This window comes from Metarhizium brunneum, chromosome 1 (genome assembly GCF_013426205.1).
Source record: "Metarhizium brunneum chromosome 1, complete sequence".
NCBI classification, from domain to species: Eukaryota; Fungi; Ascomycota; class Sordariomycetes; order Hypocreales; family Clavicipitaceae; genus Metarhizium; species Metarhizium brunneum.
Window position 1 is genome coordinate 4,300,657 of NC_089422.1, and position 21,060 is coordinate 4,321,716.

A 21,060-nucleotide genomic window follows, 5' to 3' on the forward strand; every position below is an offset into this window, starting at 1 on the left:
GGTCGAAAATTCCACCTCGTTAAGCGAGCGCAGACCAAATCTCCGCCTCTCTTCCCTTCAACCCGAATCCATTGTCCATCATCGAGCACACGGCAACGACCGGTACAGTTGCCCATCATGTCGCTCGTTTCGGGAGAGAAGACGAACTTTCAGTTCGTAAGTAACGCACTGCCTCTACCTTGATTGGCGATTGCTCGACGATTTCAGACTCTAGCGGCCGTTTCGGTGGCGGCCTCGAAATCTTTCAACACATCGCCAACGAATTACCTTTGTTCATCTCGGTGACATCAGAAGCTAACACTTGGGCAAACAGATCTTGCGTCTTCTGAACACCAATGTTGACGGCAAGCAGAAGGTTATGTACGCCTTGACCAAGATCAAGGGTGTCGGTCGCCGATACTCCAACTTGGTTTGCAAGAAGGCCGATGTCGACCTGAACAAGCGGTACGATTTAGACTCCTCCATTCGTCATGAGAGCAAAAAAAGGGGGGGCAGAGAGGGAAAAGAAGTACTGGAGGTAGAGCAAGAGTGCTAATTATTGTGCTTTCAATAGTGCCGGTGAACTTACCTCCGAAGAGCTTGAGCGAATCGTCACCATTATCCAGAACCCTACCCAGTACAAGATCCCCACCTGGTTCCTCAACAGACAGCGCGACATTGTCGACGGCAAGGACTCGCAGATTTTGGCCAACGGCGTCGACTCCAAGCTGCGTGATGATTTGGAGCGCTTGAAGAAGATCCGCGCTCACCGTGGTCTTCGCCACTACTGGGGTCTCCGTGTCCGTGGCCAGCACACCAAGACCACTGGTCGCCGTGGCCGAACTGTCGGTGTCTCCAAGAAGAAGGGTGGTTAAATTATACGCTGTGACGATCACTGCATTGGGATGGGTGTGGAAAGGCGTGACGGACTGGGTTTATTCCATCTTTGTGCGCATATCTGGACGCAGAGGTTTGCTTTCGGGCAATACAGCTTGGTTTATAGCTGTACTCTAGATCAGAGGTTCATGAATCAAAAGTATTCAAAACAAAATCCGTGCTTTTTGCCTTGGAGAGCTTCCCCAAATGTGTCGCATGCCACGATGATGAGTGATGATGGGCTTAAGTTTTTTTTCAACTGGGGGACTAGGCTGAGCTGAAAAAGCACAGGTGATGGAATTGCATGGCGTCGATCTGGAGATGACTTGGGTTCTCTTGTTACTGGCAACTAATTTGTTCCCCCTCTCTAGGCCCTCGCCAATAGACAGACAAAGGTTATGCCGTCAGCGATAGTCATCAAGCATCTTGTTCATGCAGTATCGGAGCCTGTGAGGATGGCAGAGATTCACTCAAGGGAGAGTAGCATGGGTATCATTCGTAATTTATCTATTAGATTAGACTGCCGTTTAATCTTCATGCGTGACAGCCATATCCAACACCTCCACCCTCCCTTGTCCCCTGGTTTCATTCCCAATGAAATCCGACAAGGCTTTGAAGGCTCCCGGTTCAACAAAGCCGACGACTTCCCACTCGGAGCCCATAACATCCTGATTCTCCACCTGCTCTACATATCCCAAGATCTTGTCCTTGACCGTCCCCGGCGCCTTCTGCTCGCCGTCTTCCTCCTTGGCAGCAGCCTTGGCGGCCTTGACGGCCTGCTTCAACACACTCGTCGGACACGATATCCTCAGCCTCATACGTGCTCTTGCCACAGGAATAGGCTGATAGGCAATGAGGGCCTTCATCGCCTCCAAAGCCTGACTCTTGGCACTTTTTGTGGTCACCACGCCGGTCCAGATGTGCTCCTTCGTTCTGGGCTTCGCCTCGCCATCGTCGCCGGTGGCCGGAGTGGTAGTCGGAGTCGCCGCGCCACTTGCCGTAGCGCTCTTGTCTTTATCCGCGTTGTGTGCCTGGGAGCTCAACATGTCCAGGGCCTTTTCAATCATGCCAGACGTGTATACCCTCTTTGTCCTCGGATCGACCAGTTTGCTAGCCACTATGCCAATGACTTCGTTGTGCACACGCTCCAGCTGTGCGGCTCTTTCCTTCTCGCCGACTTGTAACTCGCCCTTTTTCAGAATTTCCAAGACGATGTCGTCGGTGGATTTGCCCTTGCCAAAGGCCTTTTCGAGATCTTCCTTGGGAGCAGTCTGGCCCTTGGACACGTTGAGGAACACGTTGGGGATTTGGAGGACGTTGTCGAGGTCGGTTTCAATGCCGGAGCGCCACTCCATGACCTTGTTCTTGTAGCAGGCGATTTCGAAGCGCTTCTTGCCCTTTTTCAGGCGCACGAGCGAGACGTTTGTGAGCTTGATTTGGTTGGAGGGCTGGTTGATTTGGCGAGACATGGCGGACGATGCTTGTTGCTGGGTTGCTTGGAGATTCGTAGAGGTTGGAACGGAAGGAAAATGAAGAATGCCGCCTGCTGTAATCCAAAGCAAATAGGACGGTGCGAAGCGCGAGAGCCCGGCCAGCAAGGTTGGTTAAAAAAAAAGGACTACACATTCATCAAGATGATGTCGATGGCGGGGCAGCCTGGTGTACAATATATAGCGACTGGTCTGGGTCAATTTGTACCTCCTAGCGTGGGTTAGGCTGCGGCGGGACATTGGCTAACTGTACTTAAGTCTACCTACCTAAGGTAAGTAGGAAAGCGCAGAAAAAGCCAACACGTAAAATCTGCAAACTACAAAACGCCTGAAACCGTAAATTTATTATTTATTTTTATAAAAAAAAGCATATAGATTAAGCTACTCGTGAGAATAGTCGCTCAAGATGTGCCGTCAGCATGACTCACTTCCATCATTCTGTGGTGGTAGTTGTTGCATGTGGCCTAGTCGACTGGTGCCAGTGAAGTCGCTACGAACCGTAGTATCAATTATAGAACGCACGCCACTAGAGAGTTCTTTTTACTAGAAGTTTAACCCGTATAAAGTTCTGTGAATATGGCTATGATATGGCTATTTTACGCCTTTTCGTTCACTTTCCTCGCGATTTGGCGGTTTTTTAGCGCTGATTTGCCAACACGGCAGCGGGCTGGTGACATCGCCCAGGAACAGCGAGGGTGCGACTCAGACTTCTCGCTCGATCTTTCTCTTTTTCCCATCTGGTTTTTTTTTCAACCCCGCCATGCCATGCCACCAAGTGAAATCCTTCCCAACTGCCCCGCCTTGCTCGCATCCTGGACACTCGAGTGACTGTAGAGGCGCTCATTTGACTGTTCATGTTGAGTCACATTTATCTAGGTACGCATGTAATTACAGAGACCATTGCCACATGCATCTGACTCCCCTTCCAGAACAAGGCACTGGAATAGCATCTGAATATTTTGCACAGCTCAAGCATTTCCCTAACCATGGCCTCCGCTCCCGCAACGGTTGACCACGTTGGCCACGTCCCCGTCGACGACGTTGCCTCTCCGGAAGACACCAACCCCTCCAAGCAGGACATTAACCCCTGGTCAGTATCGGGCGAGGTTGGTGACGACGGAAAGGTCAAGGCCATTGACTATACCAAGCTCATTGACGAGTTTGGCACCAGCAAGATCGATGATGCACTGCTTCAGCGCTGGGAGAAGGTCACCGGCCAGAAGCCGCACAGGTTTATGCGCCGTGGTATTTTCTTCAGTCATCGTGACTTGCACATGATTCTGGACCGCTATGAGAAGGTATGCTTCGTCAATTGGCATTGTACCACGCTTTGTATCATCACTGACTTGTCACTAGAATGACCCTTTCTTTTTATATACTGGTCGTGGACCTAGCAGTGACAGCATGCACATTGGACACACTCAGGTATTCGACTTTGTAAAGTACGTGTATTCAAGACGGGGCGAGACGGAACCTGCGCAGCTGACAATCTCGTGCAATTAGGTGGCTGCAGGAGACTCTCGATGTGCCTCTAATTGTCATGTTGACAGATGGTAAGTCCTCGGAGAATGGATGCGTGAGATATATCACTAACAGCAACTAGATGAAAAGTATCTTTTCTCCGAGAAACGGACCGTGGAAGAGGTCATGGGATACAGCAGGACCAATGCTATGGACATCATTGCTGCCGGCTTTGATCCCAAGAAGACATTCATCTTCTCCGACTTTGCCTACGTGGGAGGCGCATTCTACAAGAACATTGTTCGATTCGCCAAGAGAGTCACATACAACACCGCCAAGGCAATTTTCGGTTTCGATGGCAGCTCAAATATCGGCAAGATTCACTTTGCCAGTATCCAAGGCGCCACGTCGTTCGCATCTTCATTCCCTCACATTTTTGGTCACGACGAGAAGAAGACCAGCTCCATTCCTTGCTTGATCCCGTGTGCCATCGACCAGGACCCTTACTTCCGGTTGACCAGAGACTGTGCCCAAGGCCTCAAGTTTGCCAAGCCAGCTCTGATCCATATGCGATTCTTGGATGCTTTGCAAGGGCCTGGGTCAAAAATGTCGGCCAGTGATGACAACTCTGCTATTTTCCTAAGCGACACTGCTAAGCAGATCAAGAACAAGATCAACAAGTAAGACGTGGCCCAAAAATTCTAGTCAAGTCATCGAATCAGTATGCTAACTCGTTTAGATATGCTTTCTCTGGCGGTCGGGAGACCCTGGAGGAGCACCGCGAAAAGGGCGGCAATGCTGATGTGGATGTTGCGTATCAATATCTCACATTCTTCCTAGAGGATGATGATGTATGGCCAATTTCGTCCGGCAGCTATTGAAGCTTGTTATGACATGCTAACGGATGAAACAGGAGCTCAAGAGGATCAAGGACGAATACAACAGCGGCAAATTGCTCACAGGCGAGGTATGTTGCGCTCGCCAAAGTCTACCTGACTGTATTACTCACCCTCCCTGCAGCTTAAAGCGATTTGCATCGAACACCTCCAAAAATACGTCGGCACTTTCCAAGAACGACGATCAAAAGTTAGCGATGCCGTGGTTGACGAATTCATGTCGGTCCGTCCCCTGGAGTGGAAAGGCAACCCACGGGTTCCTCGAGCAGACCTTGTCGTGCCAGTCACCAAGACCGACGGTGCTACCCCTACCGGCGACGCAGCTGGCACTGGTGAGCTAAGTAAGAACGCAATGAAGAAGCTTCTCAAGGAGCAGCAAATTGCCGCCAAGAAGGCCCAAAAAGCAAAGGAGAAGGAAGCCGCCGCAGAGGGAGGAAGTGAAGCATAGGGCAGAAACTCATTTTATCATAGACAAATAGAGTTGATATGTTGTTTGACCCCGTACGGGGGGAGTGCCACTCTCTCGTCGTGTGGACATTCGAAAGACACGTCGTCACATTGCGTAGCAGCCGGCCATTATCAGCACGAACACCTCGTCCGCACGGGTCAACGTACATACTCATAAACGCTCGACGCAAATCCCGGCCCTTTCCACTTTTACAAACTAGTTTTGCCGAAGGACCAGTACCGAGTTTCTGATGCCGTGGTGCATGATACATATATTGTACTGTACATGTCAAATCCAGTCAAGACCCATTGATATTTGGTTGAACTTGGTACCCGGCAACTAGAACCTTAGTAACGCATCATGTTCGGAACTTTCGGGTCGTCTTTGGTAGAGCGAGGGCCACATACAGGGTTCCGTAAAGGAAATATCGTGTTTCAGAGGACTATTACCAGCTGGTTGGCTCGCCCTTATCGCCTTTGCCTAATTAATACCCGAGATCCACCAAGCGTGGCTCATCGGGCGGAAATAATAATACGAGCCGGCAATTTCCAAGTACTATGCCAAGTTTGCCACTGTGTGGCTACTTGGAACAGCATGGGAAGACAGGGGATATGTATGTATTGCGATCAAAAGGGGTTCGAAGAGTTGTAAGATGCTTGCTATTTATACCAGCTATTGCAGCCAGGACGTTCTACACATATGTACGAAGGGGTCAAATCCAATCTGCTGGCCGAAATTGGTCAATTAGCGGTATTGAAGCCCCTTTGGCTAGGAACTTTCTATTCCCAATGGTTCGCATAGATGACAAGCATCTTGAACCATCTAATTCCGCCAATGGTATGTCATTCTCGGTTGTCGCATGAGGCATTTATGCGGCCCTTGCTAGCTTGAGATGTCGCTAACAAGGGTAGACAGAGATGTTGGCTGAAAACAGGCCCTATTTGCTTTCAAATTATAAGCTTCATGCGTCGAATTTGAACATGGCGCAGAGCTTGGGGGGTCGAGAAGTTGTCTCGATCCCTGCATCACATCATTCAAGTCTTGTCAACCTCGGGATGCCAAGATCATCAACCAGCACATTGGCCCCGAGCGTCACGATATGACATGCCGAGTGGGCAGGTTGGGGCCGTGCGCGGAAGCAAAGATGATATTAGTATAAACCTTTGCCGGTGCTACTCTTGCAAAAGAAGAAGACATGGAGATGATGTCCCCGCCTATCGTCGCTCTTGAGTTCATTTACCACGATGGAGTTTAAGCTGATTGTCTGGCTGGCTGCTTTTGCTGTGGCCGCCTCTGCAAAGGTGATGCGCAGGACGGCGTGCAATGTCACAGGTGAGGCAAGCTGAATACCATGTTACACACTCTTTTACGAGGCCATCCTCTCGACGAGCTGCCATCATACCCACCAACGGAAAGAAAAAAACTGACATGTCCCCTCCTTGACGAGGTAGAGCCCCCAAAGAATTGGGCAGTCGCTCTGTACGACGGCCTCGACGTCATCGACGTTTTCGGGCCCATAGACGTTCTGTACATCTTGTCCCTCTCGCAGCAGCTGAATCTGTATTTCCTCGCTGATACCATGGCGCCCGTGTGGATGCGGCCGCCTCTGCCGGAGTTGAACAAGGCCGGCTCCAACTTCACGGCCTCGTTCAACCCGACGCATACGTTTGACAACCCGCCCGACGACATTGAAATCCTGCTTGTCCCCGGTGGGCTGGGCATGAGACGCGGAAACTCGTCCGAGCCCGTTGTCGACTTTGTGCGCAAGACATACCCCAAGGTCAAGTACCTCCTCACCACTTGCACCGGCGCGGGCGTTGCAGCCAGAGCTGGTGTCCTGGATGGGAAGAGGGCCACGACGAACAAGGCGGCCTGGAATGAGATTGTCAAGATGGGCCCAAATGTGAAGTGGGTGTCGCCGGCAAGATGGACCGTGGACGGTAACATTTGGACTTCGTCGGGTGTAAGTTTGGTGGCTTCCCTATTTTTGTGGCCTTTCGTCCTTGGGCCTTCTGGAGGAGGCTCGGACCGACAGTTGCAACATGCTGACTGTTTGTTTTGTGTGTGTAGGTGACGTCTGGGTTTGATCTTGTCTTTGAGTTTGTTGATACAGTGTACAACAAGAATACTTCGCACACGATTCAGGGTGCCGTGGAGTATGTGAGGGCCAAGGATCCTTGCGATGACCCTTTTGCCAAGTGGCACAATATCCCTCCCAGCGGCGACTGTCGGGCCAATAAATGATGTGTATTCAACCGATAAGACAGGGTGTCGTCAAAGTGTATTGGGACGGGGAGGGGAACTCTCTGCACTACGACCAGGCGAAGGCGATGAAGCGTCTGGCAGAGTTGCTGGGCTCTCTGGAGCTCGTGTTAAAGAGTAGGAACGTGTGGGTATTTTTTCAGAACTTCGATGCAACATAGACTCCTTTGAATTGACGGAGGAATTCTGATGCCGCGCTCTGGTATCAACGGCTCAACATGAATGTCGGGCGTGTTGACCATGTTTACAAGTTGACCCGATGTCCGAATTGGACATGTTCATCTCCCGCAATTCGACGGTTGCCAAACGGACCGAATATACATGCGTGAGCATGCCGTGCTTTCTCGTGATAAACATAGCCACCACCCAGCACCATGATGGTGGTCAAGGCAATCATCCTTGGGGCCGGCAGTCGGCCGATGTATTCAACCAGACGTTGTTATGTGTGGATGCAACTTCAGCCACGGCAAGCCATGTGTTCTTGTACCGAGTTTAGTGCCACGGCTTCACAGCCATCGGTCGTGCCGCCAACACCCTTCTCCGGGATCTGCCAAACGGTCGCGTGTGACTGGGTGAAGCTACAATCGTCCCCATGACGTGGTGGCTAGAAGAGGATGGCCATGTGAGATGGCTTGGAGGAGCGAAACCCGGCTGGGCTGCTAAGGCTGCCCTACCTGCTACTGGAACAATGGCATCCCTCTGCCCTCTCTGTTTTACTAGAAGGACAATCTGACAGGCCTCGGTGCAGAATATCCCGCGTGCCGGCGGAACCGATGGTGCGGAAGCTTTGGTGGACGACGATGTGCCGAGTGTTGAATGGTGGTGTAGCTATGGCATGTTCCCCTGATGATCTTTGTGGGATGTGCTGCATCTCTACTAGATGCGGTTCAGGGAGAAAGGACTCTCTATTCTGCATCCTTGCAGCCATCTGTTCTTTTGCAAAAAGTAACTGTCCAGACTCCATGGGCCAATCCATGTTGGCCCGCTGGCTACGTTGAGTCAAACCGTCTACAACACGAGTGGAGGCCAAATAGGGCAATGAGCTATCAAGTGCATAGCCCAGTATTGTGCCAACACCTTTGAGAAATCTTAATATAGAATGGTCCTCGTTGTGGTGTTTCCTAAAGGTGCGCGGAGATGCTGTCACGGCAAGCCACGAGTTCCACCGCAGCAAATGGAAGAATGAAGCCATCGGTGTCTGCTCTCCCGGGCAAAGCCACCCCAGCAATGAAGCGGCATGGACTCAGCCGTTGACGAGCTCGGAGAAGCCGCAGGGCGGATGACGGCAGTGGTGACAGCCAAACATGGACAGCCTCAATGCTCCAAGGTCGCCTCTGCTGCCACTATTCACGAGCTGTTTGATACGGCGGCTGTCGTGCTTCGTTTGCGCTTCGAGACGGGTATAAATAAAGATGCAGTTCCTCGTTGGAAAAATATCCTGACACTCATCAGCAAAGCAATCAAACAAACAAGCACTCTTCTGCCTCGTCTACCCTCAGCTCTCTCCAAATTATATCCACCACCACCATCCATACACATAAACAACAACTACCACAACCACAACCACAACCACCACAACCAAACATCGTCAAAATGGTCGGCCTCGTCTTCCAGTCTGCTCTCGCCGCCGTCACCATGGCTCTCGCTGCCAGCGCCGCCACCCCCCAGTGCAACACCAGCGCCGACTGCCTCCCCGGCTACATCTGCGGCCCCAGCGACTTCGCCTTTTCCGGCACCAGCTCCAACGTTTGCGTCAAGACCGGGACGTGCAACAACAAGCCCGATCCCCAGTTCCCCCAGGACGGACCCAAGTGCGGCGACAGCATCTTCTGCAACGTCGGCGGCTCCTGCGGCGAGGGCTACTACCAGTCGGGCGGCGAGACGGTTCTCACGCAAGTCTGCGTCAACCAGGCGACTGGCCAGCAGTGCGCTGCATCGTCCTAATTGACTGGACTTTTTTACTTTTGCCCCTTTCGATATAGGATTTTGCACTAGTCGCTTTCGGATAGACGTGGGAGCAATGGGAGTTGGTGACGATTAGAGACCGTGGATTTGCTTTTTTTGTCAGTGGGATTTTTTGTTTTTTTCTTTTCAAGTTTTCGTTGCTGCCTTAGATTCATTCCTTAGACTTCAATACACCAGGTACCTGCACTGTAATTGTTTGGATCCGGCTGTGCCCGCACGTCTCCTATTGAACATGGAAACTAAAGTGATATAAATGATCCCTCGGCCGGCACTTCTGCTCATTTGACACGGAGGTTTAGGTGTCGCGGGTACGCTATCCTTCTTTCCCGCTGCCCGCTCGTACAAGACCTTGCAGCCTGGGGTGCATGATCGGCTTGCTGCCCCACCATTCTACCCATCTGTCCTATGAATCCCCATGGTTCCCTTCATGTGGGTCCGATTGCTTCGAAGGCTCGTTGCTAGGCACAGAGAGCTCCGCGTCTGAGGCTCCCCCCAGCTTGCTTCAAGTGCTCACCCCAATTAGCTACATGTCACTCCGTACGTGTCGTCGTTTGCGGCGGCCTCGTCATCCGCTAGCATTCGCCCTTTGCGTCTCCGCATCGCCTATCTCCCTCTCCTCTTCTCTCCCATCCAGCCCTCCATTCCTCCATTCCCATACTACCATCATTATTATCAGCCCTACATACATCTGCATCATACGCCAAAAGTAGTCGATAGTCCATCATGCGGCTGTCTACCTCTGCCCTAGTGCTGGGCGCCGCCTCGTCCGCCGTCGGCCTCCAGGACCAAAAGGTTCTCAGTAACCCCAAATCAACCCTCGGCTTCGACTTCAACAAGCTTGGCAACGTCGATTTCGATGTCTGGACCAAGCCCCTGAGGGAGGCATTCGGCGAGGCTACCTCCGAGGCCAAGGCCCTATGGCAAGAAGTGTCCATGCTCGCCCCCGAGGCCGTCGATGCCTTCAAGCAGCACGTCATCAATGCCAAGCCCAAGAAGCACTCACGCATCCCCAACAGCAAGTGGGATCACGTCGTACACGGCGCCGATGTTCAGAATATCTGGGTCAAGAATGAAAAGGGCGAGTCTCACCGCAAGGTCGGAGGCAAGCTTGATAACTTCAGTCTTCGCGCCAAAAAGGTTGATCCTGCCAAGCTCGGCGTCGACAAGGTAAAGCAGTACAGCGGGTACCTCGATGACAACGAACAGGACAAGCACCTGTTTTACTGTAAGCATGGCCAGCATTCCCCGAAACTCCCCACCCTCGATAATGATTGACAATGGCTTGTCGAAATGGTGATGAACTGGATGTTGACCAAAGCACGCAGGGTTCTTTGAGTCACGCAATGACCCAGCAACCGACCCTGTGGTCCTCTGGCTCAACGGTGGCCCGGGCTGCTCATCGCTCACAGGTCTTTTCATGGAGCTCGGCCCTGCTTCCATCAACAAAAAGGTCGAGGTCGTCCATAACCCATACTCGTGGAATGCCAACGCCTCCGTCATTTTCCTCGACCAGCCTGTCAATGTGGGCTACTCATATGGTAGTGGCACGGTCAGCAACACTGTCGCTGCCGGCAAAGATATCTACGCTCTGCTCACTCTTTTCTTCCACCAATTCCCAGAGTACGCTAAGCAGGACTTCCACATTGCTGGGGAGTCTTATGCCGGACACTACATCCCCGTCTTTACCTCTGAAATCCTATCACATAAGGACCGCAATATCAACCTCAAGAGCGTCTTGATTGGAAATGGCTTGACCGACGGCTACACTCAGTACGAGTACTATCGCCCCATGGCATGTGGCGAAGGCGGCTACCCTGCTGTTCTCGATGAGAGTCAGTGCCTCAGCCTCGACAACGCCCTCCCTCGCTGCCAGTCCTTGATCAAGTCTTGCTACGACTCCGAGAGCGCCTGGACTTGCGTTCCCGCCAGCATCTACTGCAATAATGCCATGATTGGACCTTACCAACGCACTGGCCGCAATCCTTATGATGTTCGCCGTGACTGCAAGGGCGGCAACTTGTGCTATGATGAGCTCGGGTACATCTCTGACTGGCTGAACAAGGCCGATGTTATGGAGGCTCTTGGTGCTGAGGTTGACAGCTACGACAGCTGCAATTTTGACATTAACCGCAACTTCCTTCTGCAGGGTGACTGGATGAAGCCGTACTTCAAACTTGTTCCTAAGATTCTGGATGAGATTCCCGTCCTGATCTACGCTGGTGATGCCGACTTCATCTGCAACTGGCTTGGAAACCAGGCTTGGACCAACAAGCTCGAATGGTCTGGCCACAAGGGTTTCTCCGAGGCCAAGAGCAAGGGTGTCAAGGTTAGCTCCGGCAATGGGGCCCAGGAGTACGGCAAGCTCAAGTCGCACGGCAACTTGTCATTCCTTCAGATTTACAAGGCCGGCCATATGACACCCTTTGACCAGCCCGAGGCATCGCTTGACTTCCTCAACCGCTGGGTGGCCGGTCGCTTGGACGCCTAAGTGGACTACATATCTGCAGGAACAGAATGGCCCGGTGATGAACTTGGCGTACGGGCATACATGCATAGAAGACGGTACTTATAGAAGTTGTGTGTATTTGGCTGTGCCAGATTACAGCGTACTTCTGGACTCAAATAGTAACTGAACCCTAGCTCGAATACAAGTAAGATTAATCAATTGCATGAAGAAGTCGCGTCTGTCTGATCCGGTGAATGGCGAATAAGAACTCGCAGCCGCGCACAATTGGTGGCAGATGGGCAACCAAACGTCCGTAATAATGAGTGCCAAGCGCGTACCAGGCAGAACTAGACAGGTCCAACAACACAGACACTTGACGCAGCATGGACAACTACCTAGGTATGTACTATTAGTATTGCTGCCCAAAGGCGTATTCAGTGCGATTGGGGAAGCTCCGTTCCCCCAAATCAAAGATGGCTTCTAGAAGGACAGTGGCGGAAAGCAGGCAAGACTACCCGGGGGGTGGGTGCCTGGGCTGTTGGATTCCCGCCTTTTGGAACCGGGGCTTGAGGCCGAAATTGTTGAGGGCGAAGGGTCTGGTGTTTTTCTGAGGAGGGGTCTCTGTCCCACTCACACCGCACGGCGGCGTAGATGGACGCAATTGGACCGGACGGGTGCTTCCTTTTCCTACCCGGTAGGAGATTTTGCGTGCCTCAACCTTATGAGGGTGGGGCGGGATAGTCGGGACACCTTTTTTATTTTATGTATATGCGTAAGGTATGTACGTATGTATTGGTTGTTGTATCATATTTTGACTTGATGACGCTTTATATGTATTCACCTAGGTATATATATGGGCGAATTCGTATTATTTTGGGTCAATTGTGTAAGAGAGAGCAGCCGTTGATGGCTTGATATTGTAGAGAAGAATGTTGGCCGACCTATGGAGGGAATACTTGCTTTGGCGGGGAAAGAACCTCTGTAGTGATGCATAAGGCTGTAAGTGCTCATGTATTCCGTCCGTACTTTGACATGTATTCCGTCCGTACTTTGACATGTATTCCGTACTTTGACGTATATATGCGCACAATACATACAACTGTGGCATATAATCCATAGCCCGACGGTACACTGGAGGAAAATGTACCGGTTGTAATCACGTGCAAGTTCTCGCCTGGCAAGAGTCAATCATGGTTTCTTGAGCTGGGTGGTCGTGTGTTCCAGGTGAATTGGTGTTCCAGAGCTTGGCCATCTTCGTCCCCAACAAAAAAAAAAGACATCCAGCACCAGCTTTGACGCCTTGGCCCCGCCGCCCGGCATAGCGGGGACGATATATAGAGTGGAACCTGTAGCGCGATAGTTTTCCCATAGGAGCGTGTATGCGTGTTATATCTCCCGTGATGTATCTATCTGTAGGTGCGATGAGGGGCCATGCGTCTGGGTTCATGTCTGGGTACGGAGCACTCCAAGCGCATATCTGGGTCGCATGCATTGTGGCCAACTTACATGCCCCTGGTCAAAGGCTAATGCTGCCGAGTGTAAAGAAACCTGATGCTGTTTGATAGCCATGGCCAAAGATTTACAAGATTACAGACCGCATAGCCGGCTGGATCGCCAAGTCTGAGCTCGCAGCATGTCTGTTCAAGACATGTGCGCTTGCTCGAGCAAGGCACAGAGCTATTCTGTGACATGAGCAGGGTATTCCGTATTCCGTACTCCGTACGGAGTACCTCGCGTTGAATTCCTGACCTCAACGTCAGCCATCATGCCGTCAGGTTGAGCACTCTCGGCTGTACGGAGCATATGCGATACCTTTTCCCCGCCATGCCTGCTACTTTGGACAACTGAAGCAAAGATAGGGGCAGATAGAAGTCTGATACCAGCAATGGCGGGCATCTATGGTCTGCCAAGTCTGTTCCAACAGTCTACCAACCAGATGGATCCGAAAGGCAGCACTTGAGCTTCGGGACATGTCGCTCATGTCGTTATCAAGCATCCTCTGCATGTGCTTGATCTCTCCCACGCTTTGCTTCTACTAGTTGCCGAGGAAGACAGGACCGGAGGAGCTGGGGTGCCGTGGGGCTTTGCGCATCCCAACAACAGCCATTTTGGCGTTCAGTCATGAGTGCTGCAAGATCGGAGTCTTGTAGAGACACACCCGCTGGGTTGCCTGCGTCCACTTCAACGGCTTCGCTGCTCCTTCCTCGCCCCAAAACCACACGAGGCCGACGGGCAGGCTCGGGTGTGGGAGCGGATAGATGCACACCCCCTAGTCTTGCCGCTCCACCCATGCAGCACCAGGGTGGCCATGGCCGCGACGACTTGCATCCCAACTTATTCGACTGCCCTTAAAAATGGAAAAAAAAAGTCCTCCTCTTCACTCGTCTCTCTTTTTTCCTTGACCTAGACTGCCCGTTCTCGATTTCTCCCTCATCGAGAGACCTTATTCTTGTTGGCTTCTGTTTTGAGCTGAGGGGCGACTTTTCCTTCGTTTACGCATGCCGTCGACATCGAGCGAGCAACGAGCACGCGAACATTGTCCCTCCCCCTAATCAACTGTAACGATATCCATCACCCTTTTCAACAGACAAGAGACGACCATTGCACACAACGGATACAGTTCAACATGTCCGCGGCGCAAGCACATTTGATGGCGGCAATGCCTGATGCCAGCCTCTTCAACTTCCCCCCTACTAATGAACCCACACCTCTCTCACCTGCGTCTGTGGCCGTCTCTATCATGCGACCCTTCAACATCCCCGACAACATCTACCAGGCAGCTCTTGACCCCAAGGTGCCATTGACCATTGCTGCGCTGTACGCAGTGACCGCCAAGGCTCTGAACAAGTTCAATGCCTCCCGCAACAAGAAGCCTTGGGCTATGAGCAAAACCAAGCCCTTCTTCGCCTTTGTTGTCTTTCACAATGTGCTGCTCGCTGTCTACTCGGCATGGACCTTTTGGGGCATGTTGAGTGGCATGCGACGCAGCATCGTGAGCCCATTCGGGCCTGGCGGTGTTGCTGCCACTGCTGACAGCCTCTGCCGCCTTCATGGTCCTCGTGGCTTGGGAAGCTCCTTGTATTTCAACGACACCTCGTCTCACTGGGACAGCGCGGACCCCAATACTCTCATCGGCAGCTTGGACGGTGGCCAGCCCAGCAGCACTCAGATGGGACGTATTTGGAACGAAGGACTCAACTACTATGGCTGGATTTTCTACCTGAGCAAGTTTTACGAAGTTTTGGACACCTTCATTATCCTCGCCAAGGGCAAATTCAGCTCTACCCTGCAGACCTACCATCACGCCGGTGCCATGCTTTGCATGTGGGCTGGTATGCGTTACATGTCTGCTCCCATCTGGGTATTTGTTCTGGTCAACTCGTTCATCCATGCTCTGATGTACACGTACTACACCCTATCAGCTTTCTCAATCAGGGTTCCCATGGTTGTCAAGCGAACTCTAACCACTATGCAAATCACCCAGTTCGTCGTTGGTGCGTCGTATGCCATCCTGCATTCTTTCGTCACTTACGTCGCTCCCATTACCGTCACCAAGATCGCTACCGAGGCTATTGACCTGCCAGCCGCACCCGCTGATGCCGCCATGCCCACTGCCACCGGGGGCTTCGACTCCCTCAAGAAGTTCATATTTGGCTCTGCTGCATTGGACTCTGTTGCCTCCGGTGTCGCCAAGGAATCTGCTCTCATAACCGAGACTTCTTATGTGGCGCAGCCCTGTATTTCTACCGCCAACGAGACCTTTGCCATCTGGCTGAATGTTTTGTACCTCGCCCCTTTGACCTACCTCTTTGTGAGCTTCTTCATTGCTAGCTACGTCAAGCGCAGCACTGCAAACAACAAGATTCCTGGCAAGACCAACCGCCGCCTCAGCAACGTGACCCTGGCCGAGAAGGCCGGCTGGGATGCTGCCCGTGGCCTCGAGAGGGAAGTTTACGGAGGTGAAAACATGGTTAACGGCCATGCCAATGGTCACATTGAGGCTATCGAGGAGGCGGACGAGCCAGCATCGACCAAGACCAACGGCCGTGCTAGAAGAAAGGCGTAAACGGCGTTGACGGAGAGGCCATCGTTGTCTCTAAAATAAAAGACTGAAGGATCGAGGCGATACCACGGCCCTGCAAGTCAAACCAGTTAATTTTATCCTTTGCCGTTCCGCCACTTTGCACCAGACCGCATCCACACCCATTCCTACAAGTGGCGGGAATAAAGGTCTATTGTTTCAATTTCGTATACCCTAGACATTCTCTTAAGGAATTGCCAGCGCATGTTTGCAGGAAAGGGAACAAGAAGAAGATTCCAGTTGAGCTATATCTATGTACATATAGGGAGGGGGGTGAGGGATTCAAATCATTTCGAGCAATTACGTAATGATGATGGATGGATGGATGGAGGATAGCATTTTGTCATTTTAGCAGGGTACTGGGCTGTTAGCAAAAATGGATTTCGTTGACCGTTATGACGGTGTTTCTTTGATTTTATGTTGCGTGGGGTTTTTTTATGTGCTTTTGACATGCCCATCATGTTAGACTAGAAGACTGAGTTATGGATGTGTTGATGGATAAGATGAATACGAAATATTCAAGACTACGTACGGGCCGGATCATTGACTGCATGACTTTGGCCCCGGGGATTGATGTACGTTTTGCTGCCGAAACGTGCAGCCATCTAGTTATCATCCGGGCTAACATGTTGCTCGTGGGACCACGTTGGGATGGCAGTCAGACGGTGACTTGAATCTCGCTCGACATTGTGCAGGTCAAATGGCCTAGTTCCTAAGAATGAGAATGCAAACGTCACTCGGTTCGATTTATTGTGAAGAAATCATCATGTGAAATGATGAACGATTTGATAAATAGTAAAAAACTATGCCATTCCCAGATTCAGGATGTACTCAGCATCCAGGGTATTCCCACCACCGACAGAAAAAAAAAGACCAAACAGATGATGCACCGGCGCATGGTCCGTACATGACCAAAACACTTGAGCAACCAGAAAATATCTATGAGAGCATTGAAACACTTGGGTTCAAAGTATACCAAGCGATGCGAATCCATTCCCAACTCCGCGCTGTAATCAAATGCCGTAAATCAAAAACTCGGCGTCCTGGAGATACCCTGTACTCCAATGATCAGGGAAGACCGAGATTGTCCTGGTGACAATTTCCATGTTGGAAATATTGCGAGGTGAAAGTAGACAGAGGACGCCCACTGCAAGTGAGTGACCGTAGTCGCTCCAGTTCCATTCTGAAGAATATCTTTTTCCCCTTCTCTATTTTAATTCAAAAAGTACTCCAGTTCCAGTCGCGAGGAACGCTGGCTGCCACTTCGGCCTTGTGGGGGGGCGTTACACCCGGTGCTGTCGGGGCGTTGATGGGCGTCGGAGGCATGGCATCTGAGGCTGTGGAGCTGGAAGACTGGCTGTTGTTTCTGGTGTGGACGAGAGCCTTGACCTCTTGGAAGCAGTGATTGCAGGTTCGCGAGGGACCGGCGCGAGGGTTGAAGCTGCCGTTTTGGTCCAGGGGCAGGACAGCGCTGGAGTGCCAGTCGCAGAAGATGTTGCCGCATTTGCGGCAGTGGTGGCGGCGGACAAAGTAGTTGAAGGTGCGCTTGCAGGTCGGGTCGTCGCAGACGGTGGATTCAGTATCGGGCTGCGTGGTAAATGTTGGTAAGAAACTATTGAGCGTGGAGCGAGGATTCACGTCGACTCACCTTCCAATGCATGCGCGAGGGCAGTCCCGTCACCTCGGGGAACGCATCGAGTTTCCACTCTCCATCCAGCGTCTTGCTGGGCTCATCAGTCGAGCGCCGCGACAATCGCTGGCCAAGGAGAGACAAGCCCGGAATACTCATGATGGCGGTATTGGAGCGACGCAGCGTCGAGTCCGAGTCGGTTGAGGAGGTAGAGCCGGCCGTCTTGCATCTCGTCACCTTGCGGGACGTAAACTCGTGGCAGGGTCGTAGGACGGCGGGCATGTACATGGGTTGACCACCTTGACGGAAGTGCTGGCTCCCGCCCTTGGGAGAAGGCGGCGTAGAGTAGGGCTGGTGCTGAGGCATGGCGGAGGTGTCGAGGGGAGAGATTTGAGGTCCCTGGGGAACTTGATAAGAGTGGGAGCGCGCGTGCTGAGGCCGGTGGTGCTGGTTGGGGAGGAAGTGCCGCGACTGCGGCTGATCTCCAGGCAGCGTGGGCATGATGAGTTGCGCTGCCATGATGGCGGGGGCAGCCGATACTGGAACAGCGACGAGATCCAAGGGTGGTTGGCCGTTTTAAGAGCTGGATTATGCTGCCGCGGGGACACGAGAGGGAGGGGGACAAGGGGGGCACGAGACGAGGTAGCAGTGCTCGTGGCGACAATATATGTGCGTCAAGACCAGAAGCGCAACGTTGTGTCGGGTCCGTCGTCCGGAGCGGCTCGTCGGGGGGGGGACTGGCTATCTTTAGTGGCCAGTTCTTGTTGCAGAAAGCGCGTGGCGGCAACAGAGTCAAGTTGAGTGTTTGTGCTGCTTGTTGGTGACAAGAGGAGCTCACACGTCACGAAGTTGAGGGCATTCGCAAAGGGGAAAGCAGGCACTCGGTTGCGGGAGGGCGGCTTGCCTTTTGAGAAGCAGAAATGCCGGATGCGCCGAACCGAGAAAGGCGGGCGAAGGGGCGTAGTGGTGTGAAGGGGCGACATCTGGGAGGAGCGACGGGAAACCAAGTTGCCTAGCTGACTATCGCAGCGCGGCAATTGGCGGACATGGAGCGGTGCAACTCAAGACAGCTAGGGTTGGCGCCATGTATTACTTTGACGTATGTATTGTCCATACGTGCGGAGTATGCAGTAACCCAACTACATTTGCCATTAAAATTATCTACCACACTATTGCAAGTTGCAACACAGTCAGACAGCAAAGGGCCATGCTGGGCGCTGTGCAATGTACTCCGTACGAGTCAAGTCTCTGGGGAACCAGAACACCCAGCGGCCTGTGGGTTTCGCAGTCTTGTCAGCAGCGTCAATTCGAGACTTATCGCTGGAGAGGGAAGGTGCACATGTGGGCAGGTGGGCAGGTGGGCAGGTGGGTACTGGGCAGGACCCCTGGCGTAGGGGAGGGTCCGCGATGTGGGTTCAATGTTGGCTGGCCTCTTGTTCATGTTGGACAGAGTTGGACGGTCTGGGGTCTCAGGACGCAGAGAGACGATGATGGATTGCCATGCTTTGCTGGTCTGCAAGCAAGGGCGGGGGAAACGAAACACTGAACTGCAACGCAGCCAAAATATGGGAATACTAGTAGTACTAGTACTAGTCGTGGGAGAACTGCCCCGAGTCAAACATTGAAAGGCGGCGGCGGTGCGGCCTTTGTGAGATCGGTCGTCGCAAGCCACCTGGCATTGGCATCGCGAGTACGGACGACTCCGTACCCGCGGCTCTTGACAGCCCGCGGCTCACCCACTCAATCTGGTTTGATGGTGTTGAGGCAGCTCTGCGGTGGGTGGTTGGATGGCAAGATGGGTGGCTTGGTGGTGGGCAAAAGGGGGGAGATGGATGCATGCATGCATGGATTGCTTTTTTCCCTCTTGTCAGAAAGACAATCACCGCCATCATGTGCGCATCGTTCTGTGTTGGTCCTGACAACACTCGGTTCACATGGCGGCCCTGTCAACCGTGACGATGCGGCAGAATGCTGCCCTATGCATTCGTCCATGTCCCACACAGACAGCATCCGCGAGGCGGTGTGCCTATACATTTATTTATGTACTTGCCGACTGTGCATCATGACTGAGACTCGGCACAGGATGAAAGGGGCTGCTGTTCTCAAGCCAACCTTGATGAAATAACTTTGTAGAGAGCAGCTTGCCTGCCGTCCATCCTCTCTCTTCTCTTCACCAATGAATCACCGCAGGCTACGGTGTAGTATTAGTACAATGCAATAAGCTGAAAAAAAAGAAGAAAAAGAAAAAAGGTGAATTGGCTTCCGGATGAGTGGAGACGTTCGTTGGTGACGAGGTCAGGGTTCGCTGACCACCTCCAGCCCAAGCAAGTCACAACGAGGAGCCCCCGTCTCTGAAATTGTTGTGCATGGCATGGCATGGCATAGCATGGCATGGCTCTGCGCCTGCATCTCTGCTGCCGTGGTCGTTTTGTATGTATGTATGTACATACGCATGTACGGAGTACTCCATGTATGTTGCTTCAGGGCTGAGCGGGAAATTATCGAGATCCCATCTCTTGATCGCTCTGCATCCTGCATCGTGCCCTGCAAAAGTCATCCTCTCTTTATCCTTCCTTTCGTACATGCACCGTCGCAATCTGGACCTCGATACACACCCAAACATAGTATTTTACCAAGTCGACGTACTGTATGTACTTTTTTTTAAGGTAGTCGGTCATTTGGATCTGCGAACTGGGACTGATTCATGTCGTCTCTGCCCCCCACACGCGCAGCTCCTCTTTCTCCCGCCCCGTCATCGCCTACCCCGATCAGGATTGGCCCAGTGTCGCCCGTCTTATCGTCTGTGCGTGATTGGCTGGGTGGTCCCCGGCTAGCGCTGCCATGGAGCGACATGGTCCAAATGTTACTTGCAGCAGGGAACCCCTGCCATCGGTTAGGTGAACGACAGTTTGCCAGTCTTGACGGGTGGCGGCCAACTTGCCTACATCCAGCATTTAATCAATTCATTTGACGGTCCCTTCTGAGACACGACCAATTTTTGGGCGTGGCGAGGGCCCAAGTGGGCTCTCTGTGCGTGGCCCGCCGAGATCCTCATTTGTTCCTCTGGCACGGCGGATTGCTCCCAAGCCATCAAGCCGTCCGTCTGGCATCGCCGTCATCGACCTCAGGACTGACCGCCCCGACAGCCCGTGGCCACGGAAGCCGATACCAGACTGGACCGTTCAACCCGACGACATCCCCTGATCCCCTGATGCCCTTGCACGGCTGTTTGAGGCTCAACAGGTCCCCCTGACTCGGGGGTTCCGTTTGCTGCTGGTGCTACGCAAACTGCCGCCATAGTGGACAATGTCTTGATCGCCATGATGACAGTCTCGGCTTTGAAACGGGGGTGGATGGCGCGCATCAAGACAGGCGTTACCAAAAAAAACTCACGTCCTCTAACATTAAACCCAGTATAATACTCTTTTTTTTTTCCTTTTTGCGGGCGTCAAACCAACACCACTGCGGACTTCGATGACGATAACATGTCGGTGTCAATGTTTCTCGGGTGGTCTGCCTTGACCGC

General features: G+C 52.4%; 8 protein-coding genes across 8 annotated transcripts; 6 read left to right on the plus strand and 2 right to left on the minus strand.

The window, feature by feature from the left end:
- Positions 1 to 117: 117 nt before the first annotated feature.
- Positions 118 to 854, plus strand: RPS18B (40S ribosomal protein uS13; the record flags this gene model as incomplete). Its single annotated transcript, XM_014693741.1, has 3 exons — positions 118 to 156; positions 314 to 444; positions 554 to 854. The coding sequence occupies 3 exons, from the start codon at positions 118 to 120 to the stop codon at positions 852 to 854; spliced, it is 471 nt and encodes a 156-aa protein (XP_014549227.1).
- A 528-nt stretch (positions 855 to 1,382) lies between these two features.
- sbds (Ribosome maturation protein SBDS) lies at positions 1,383 to 2,324 on the minus strand (the record flags this gene model as incomplete). The annotated part of the gene is made up of 1 exon (XM_014693740.1): positions 1,383 to 2,324. One exon carries the CDS (start codon positions 2,322 to 2,324, stop codon positions 1,383 to 1,385), a length of 942 nt encoding a protein of 313 aa, XP_014549226.1.
- Positions 2,325 to 3,331: 1,007 nt separating this feature from the next.
- On the plus strand, positions 3,332 to 5,150 carry wrs1 (Tryptophan--tRNA ligase, cytoplasmic; the record flags this gene model as incomplete). The annotated part of the gene is made up of 7 exons (XM_014693739.1): positions 3,332 to 3,643; positions 3,702 to 3,787; positions 3,849 to 3,898; positions 3,949 to 4,486; positions 4,546 to 4,657; positions 4,720 to 4,773; positions 4,827 to 5,150. The coding sequence occupies 7 exons, from the start codon at positions 3,332 to 3,334 to the stop codon at positions 5,148 to 5,150; spliced, it is 1,476 nt and encodes a 491-aa protein (XP_014549225.1).
- Positions 5,151 to 6,394: 1,244 nt separating this feature from the next.
- inhA_0 (Isonitrile hydratase) lies at positions 6,395 to 7,394 on the plus strand (the record flags this gene model as incomplete). The annotated part of the gene is made up of 3 exons (XM_014693738.2): positions 6,395 to 6,482; positions 6,602 to 7,113; positions 7,221 to 7,394. The coding sequence occupies 3 exons, from the start codon at positions 6,395 to 6,397 to the stop codon at positions 7,392 to 7,394; spliced, it is 774 nt and encodes a 257-aa protein (XP_014549224.2).
- A 1,611-nt stretch (positions 7,395 to 9,005) lies between these two features.
- Positions 9,006 to 9,356, plus strand: G6M90_00g012990 (uncharacterized protein; the record flags this gene model as incomplete). The annotated part of the gene is made up of 1 exon (XM_014693737.1): positions 9,006 to 9,356. The coding sequence occupies one exon, from the start codon at positions 9,006 to 9,008 to the stop codon at positions 9,354 to 9,356; it is 351 nt and encodes a 116-aa protein (XP_014549223.1).
- Positions 9,357 to 10,100: 744 nt separating this feature from the next.
- CPYA_0 (Carboxypeptidase Y A) lies at positions 10,101 to 11,865 on the plus strand (the record flags this gene model as incomplete). The annotated part of the gene is made up of 2 exons (XM_014693736.1): positions 10,101 to 10,602; positions 10,703 to 11,865. 2 exons carry the CDS (start codon positions 10,101 to 10,103, stop codon positions 11,863 to 11,865), a joined length of 1,665 nt encoding a protein of 554 aa, XP_014549222.1.
- Positions 11,866 to 14,449: 2,584 nt separating this feature from the next.
- On the plus strand, positions 14,450 to 15,889 carry G6M90_00g013010 (uncharacterized protein; the record flags this gene model as incomplete). Its single annotated transcript, XM_014693735.1, has 1 exon — positions 14,450 to 15,889. The coding sequence occupies one exon, from the start codon at positions 14,450 to 14,452 to the stop codon at positions 15,887 to 15,889; it is 1,440 nt and encodes a 479-aa protein (XP_014549221.1).
- Positions 15,890 to 17,122: 1,233 nt separating this feature from the next.
- G6M90_00g013020 (uncharacterized protein) lies at positions 17,123 to 18,053 on the minus strand (the record flags this gene model as incomplete). The annotated part of the gene is made up of 2 exons (XM_014693734.1): positions 17,123 to 17,491; positions 17,553 to 18,053. The coding sequence occupies 2 exons, from the start codon at positions 18,051 to 18,053 to the stop codon at positions 17,123 to 17,125; spliced, it is 870 nt and encodes a 289-aa protein (XP_014549220.1).
- Between the last annotated feature and the right edge of the window lie 3,007 nt (positions 18,054 to 21,060).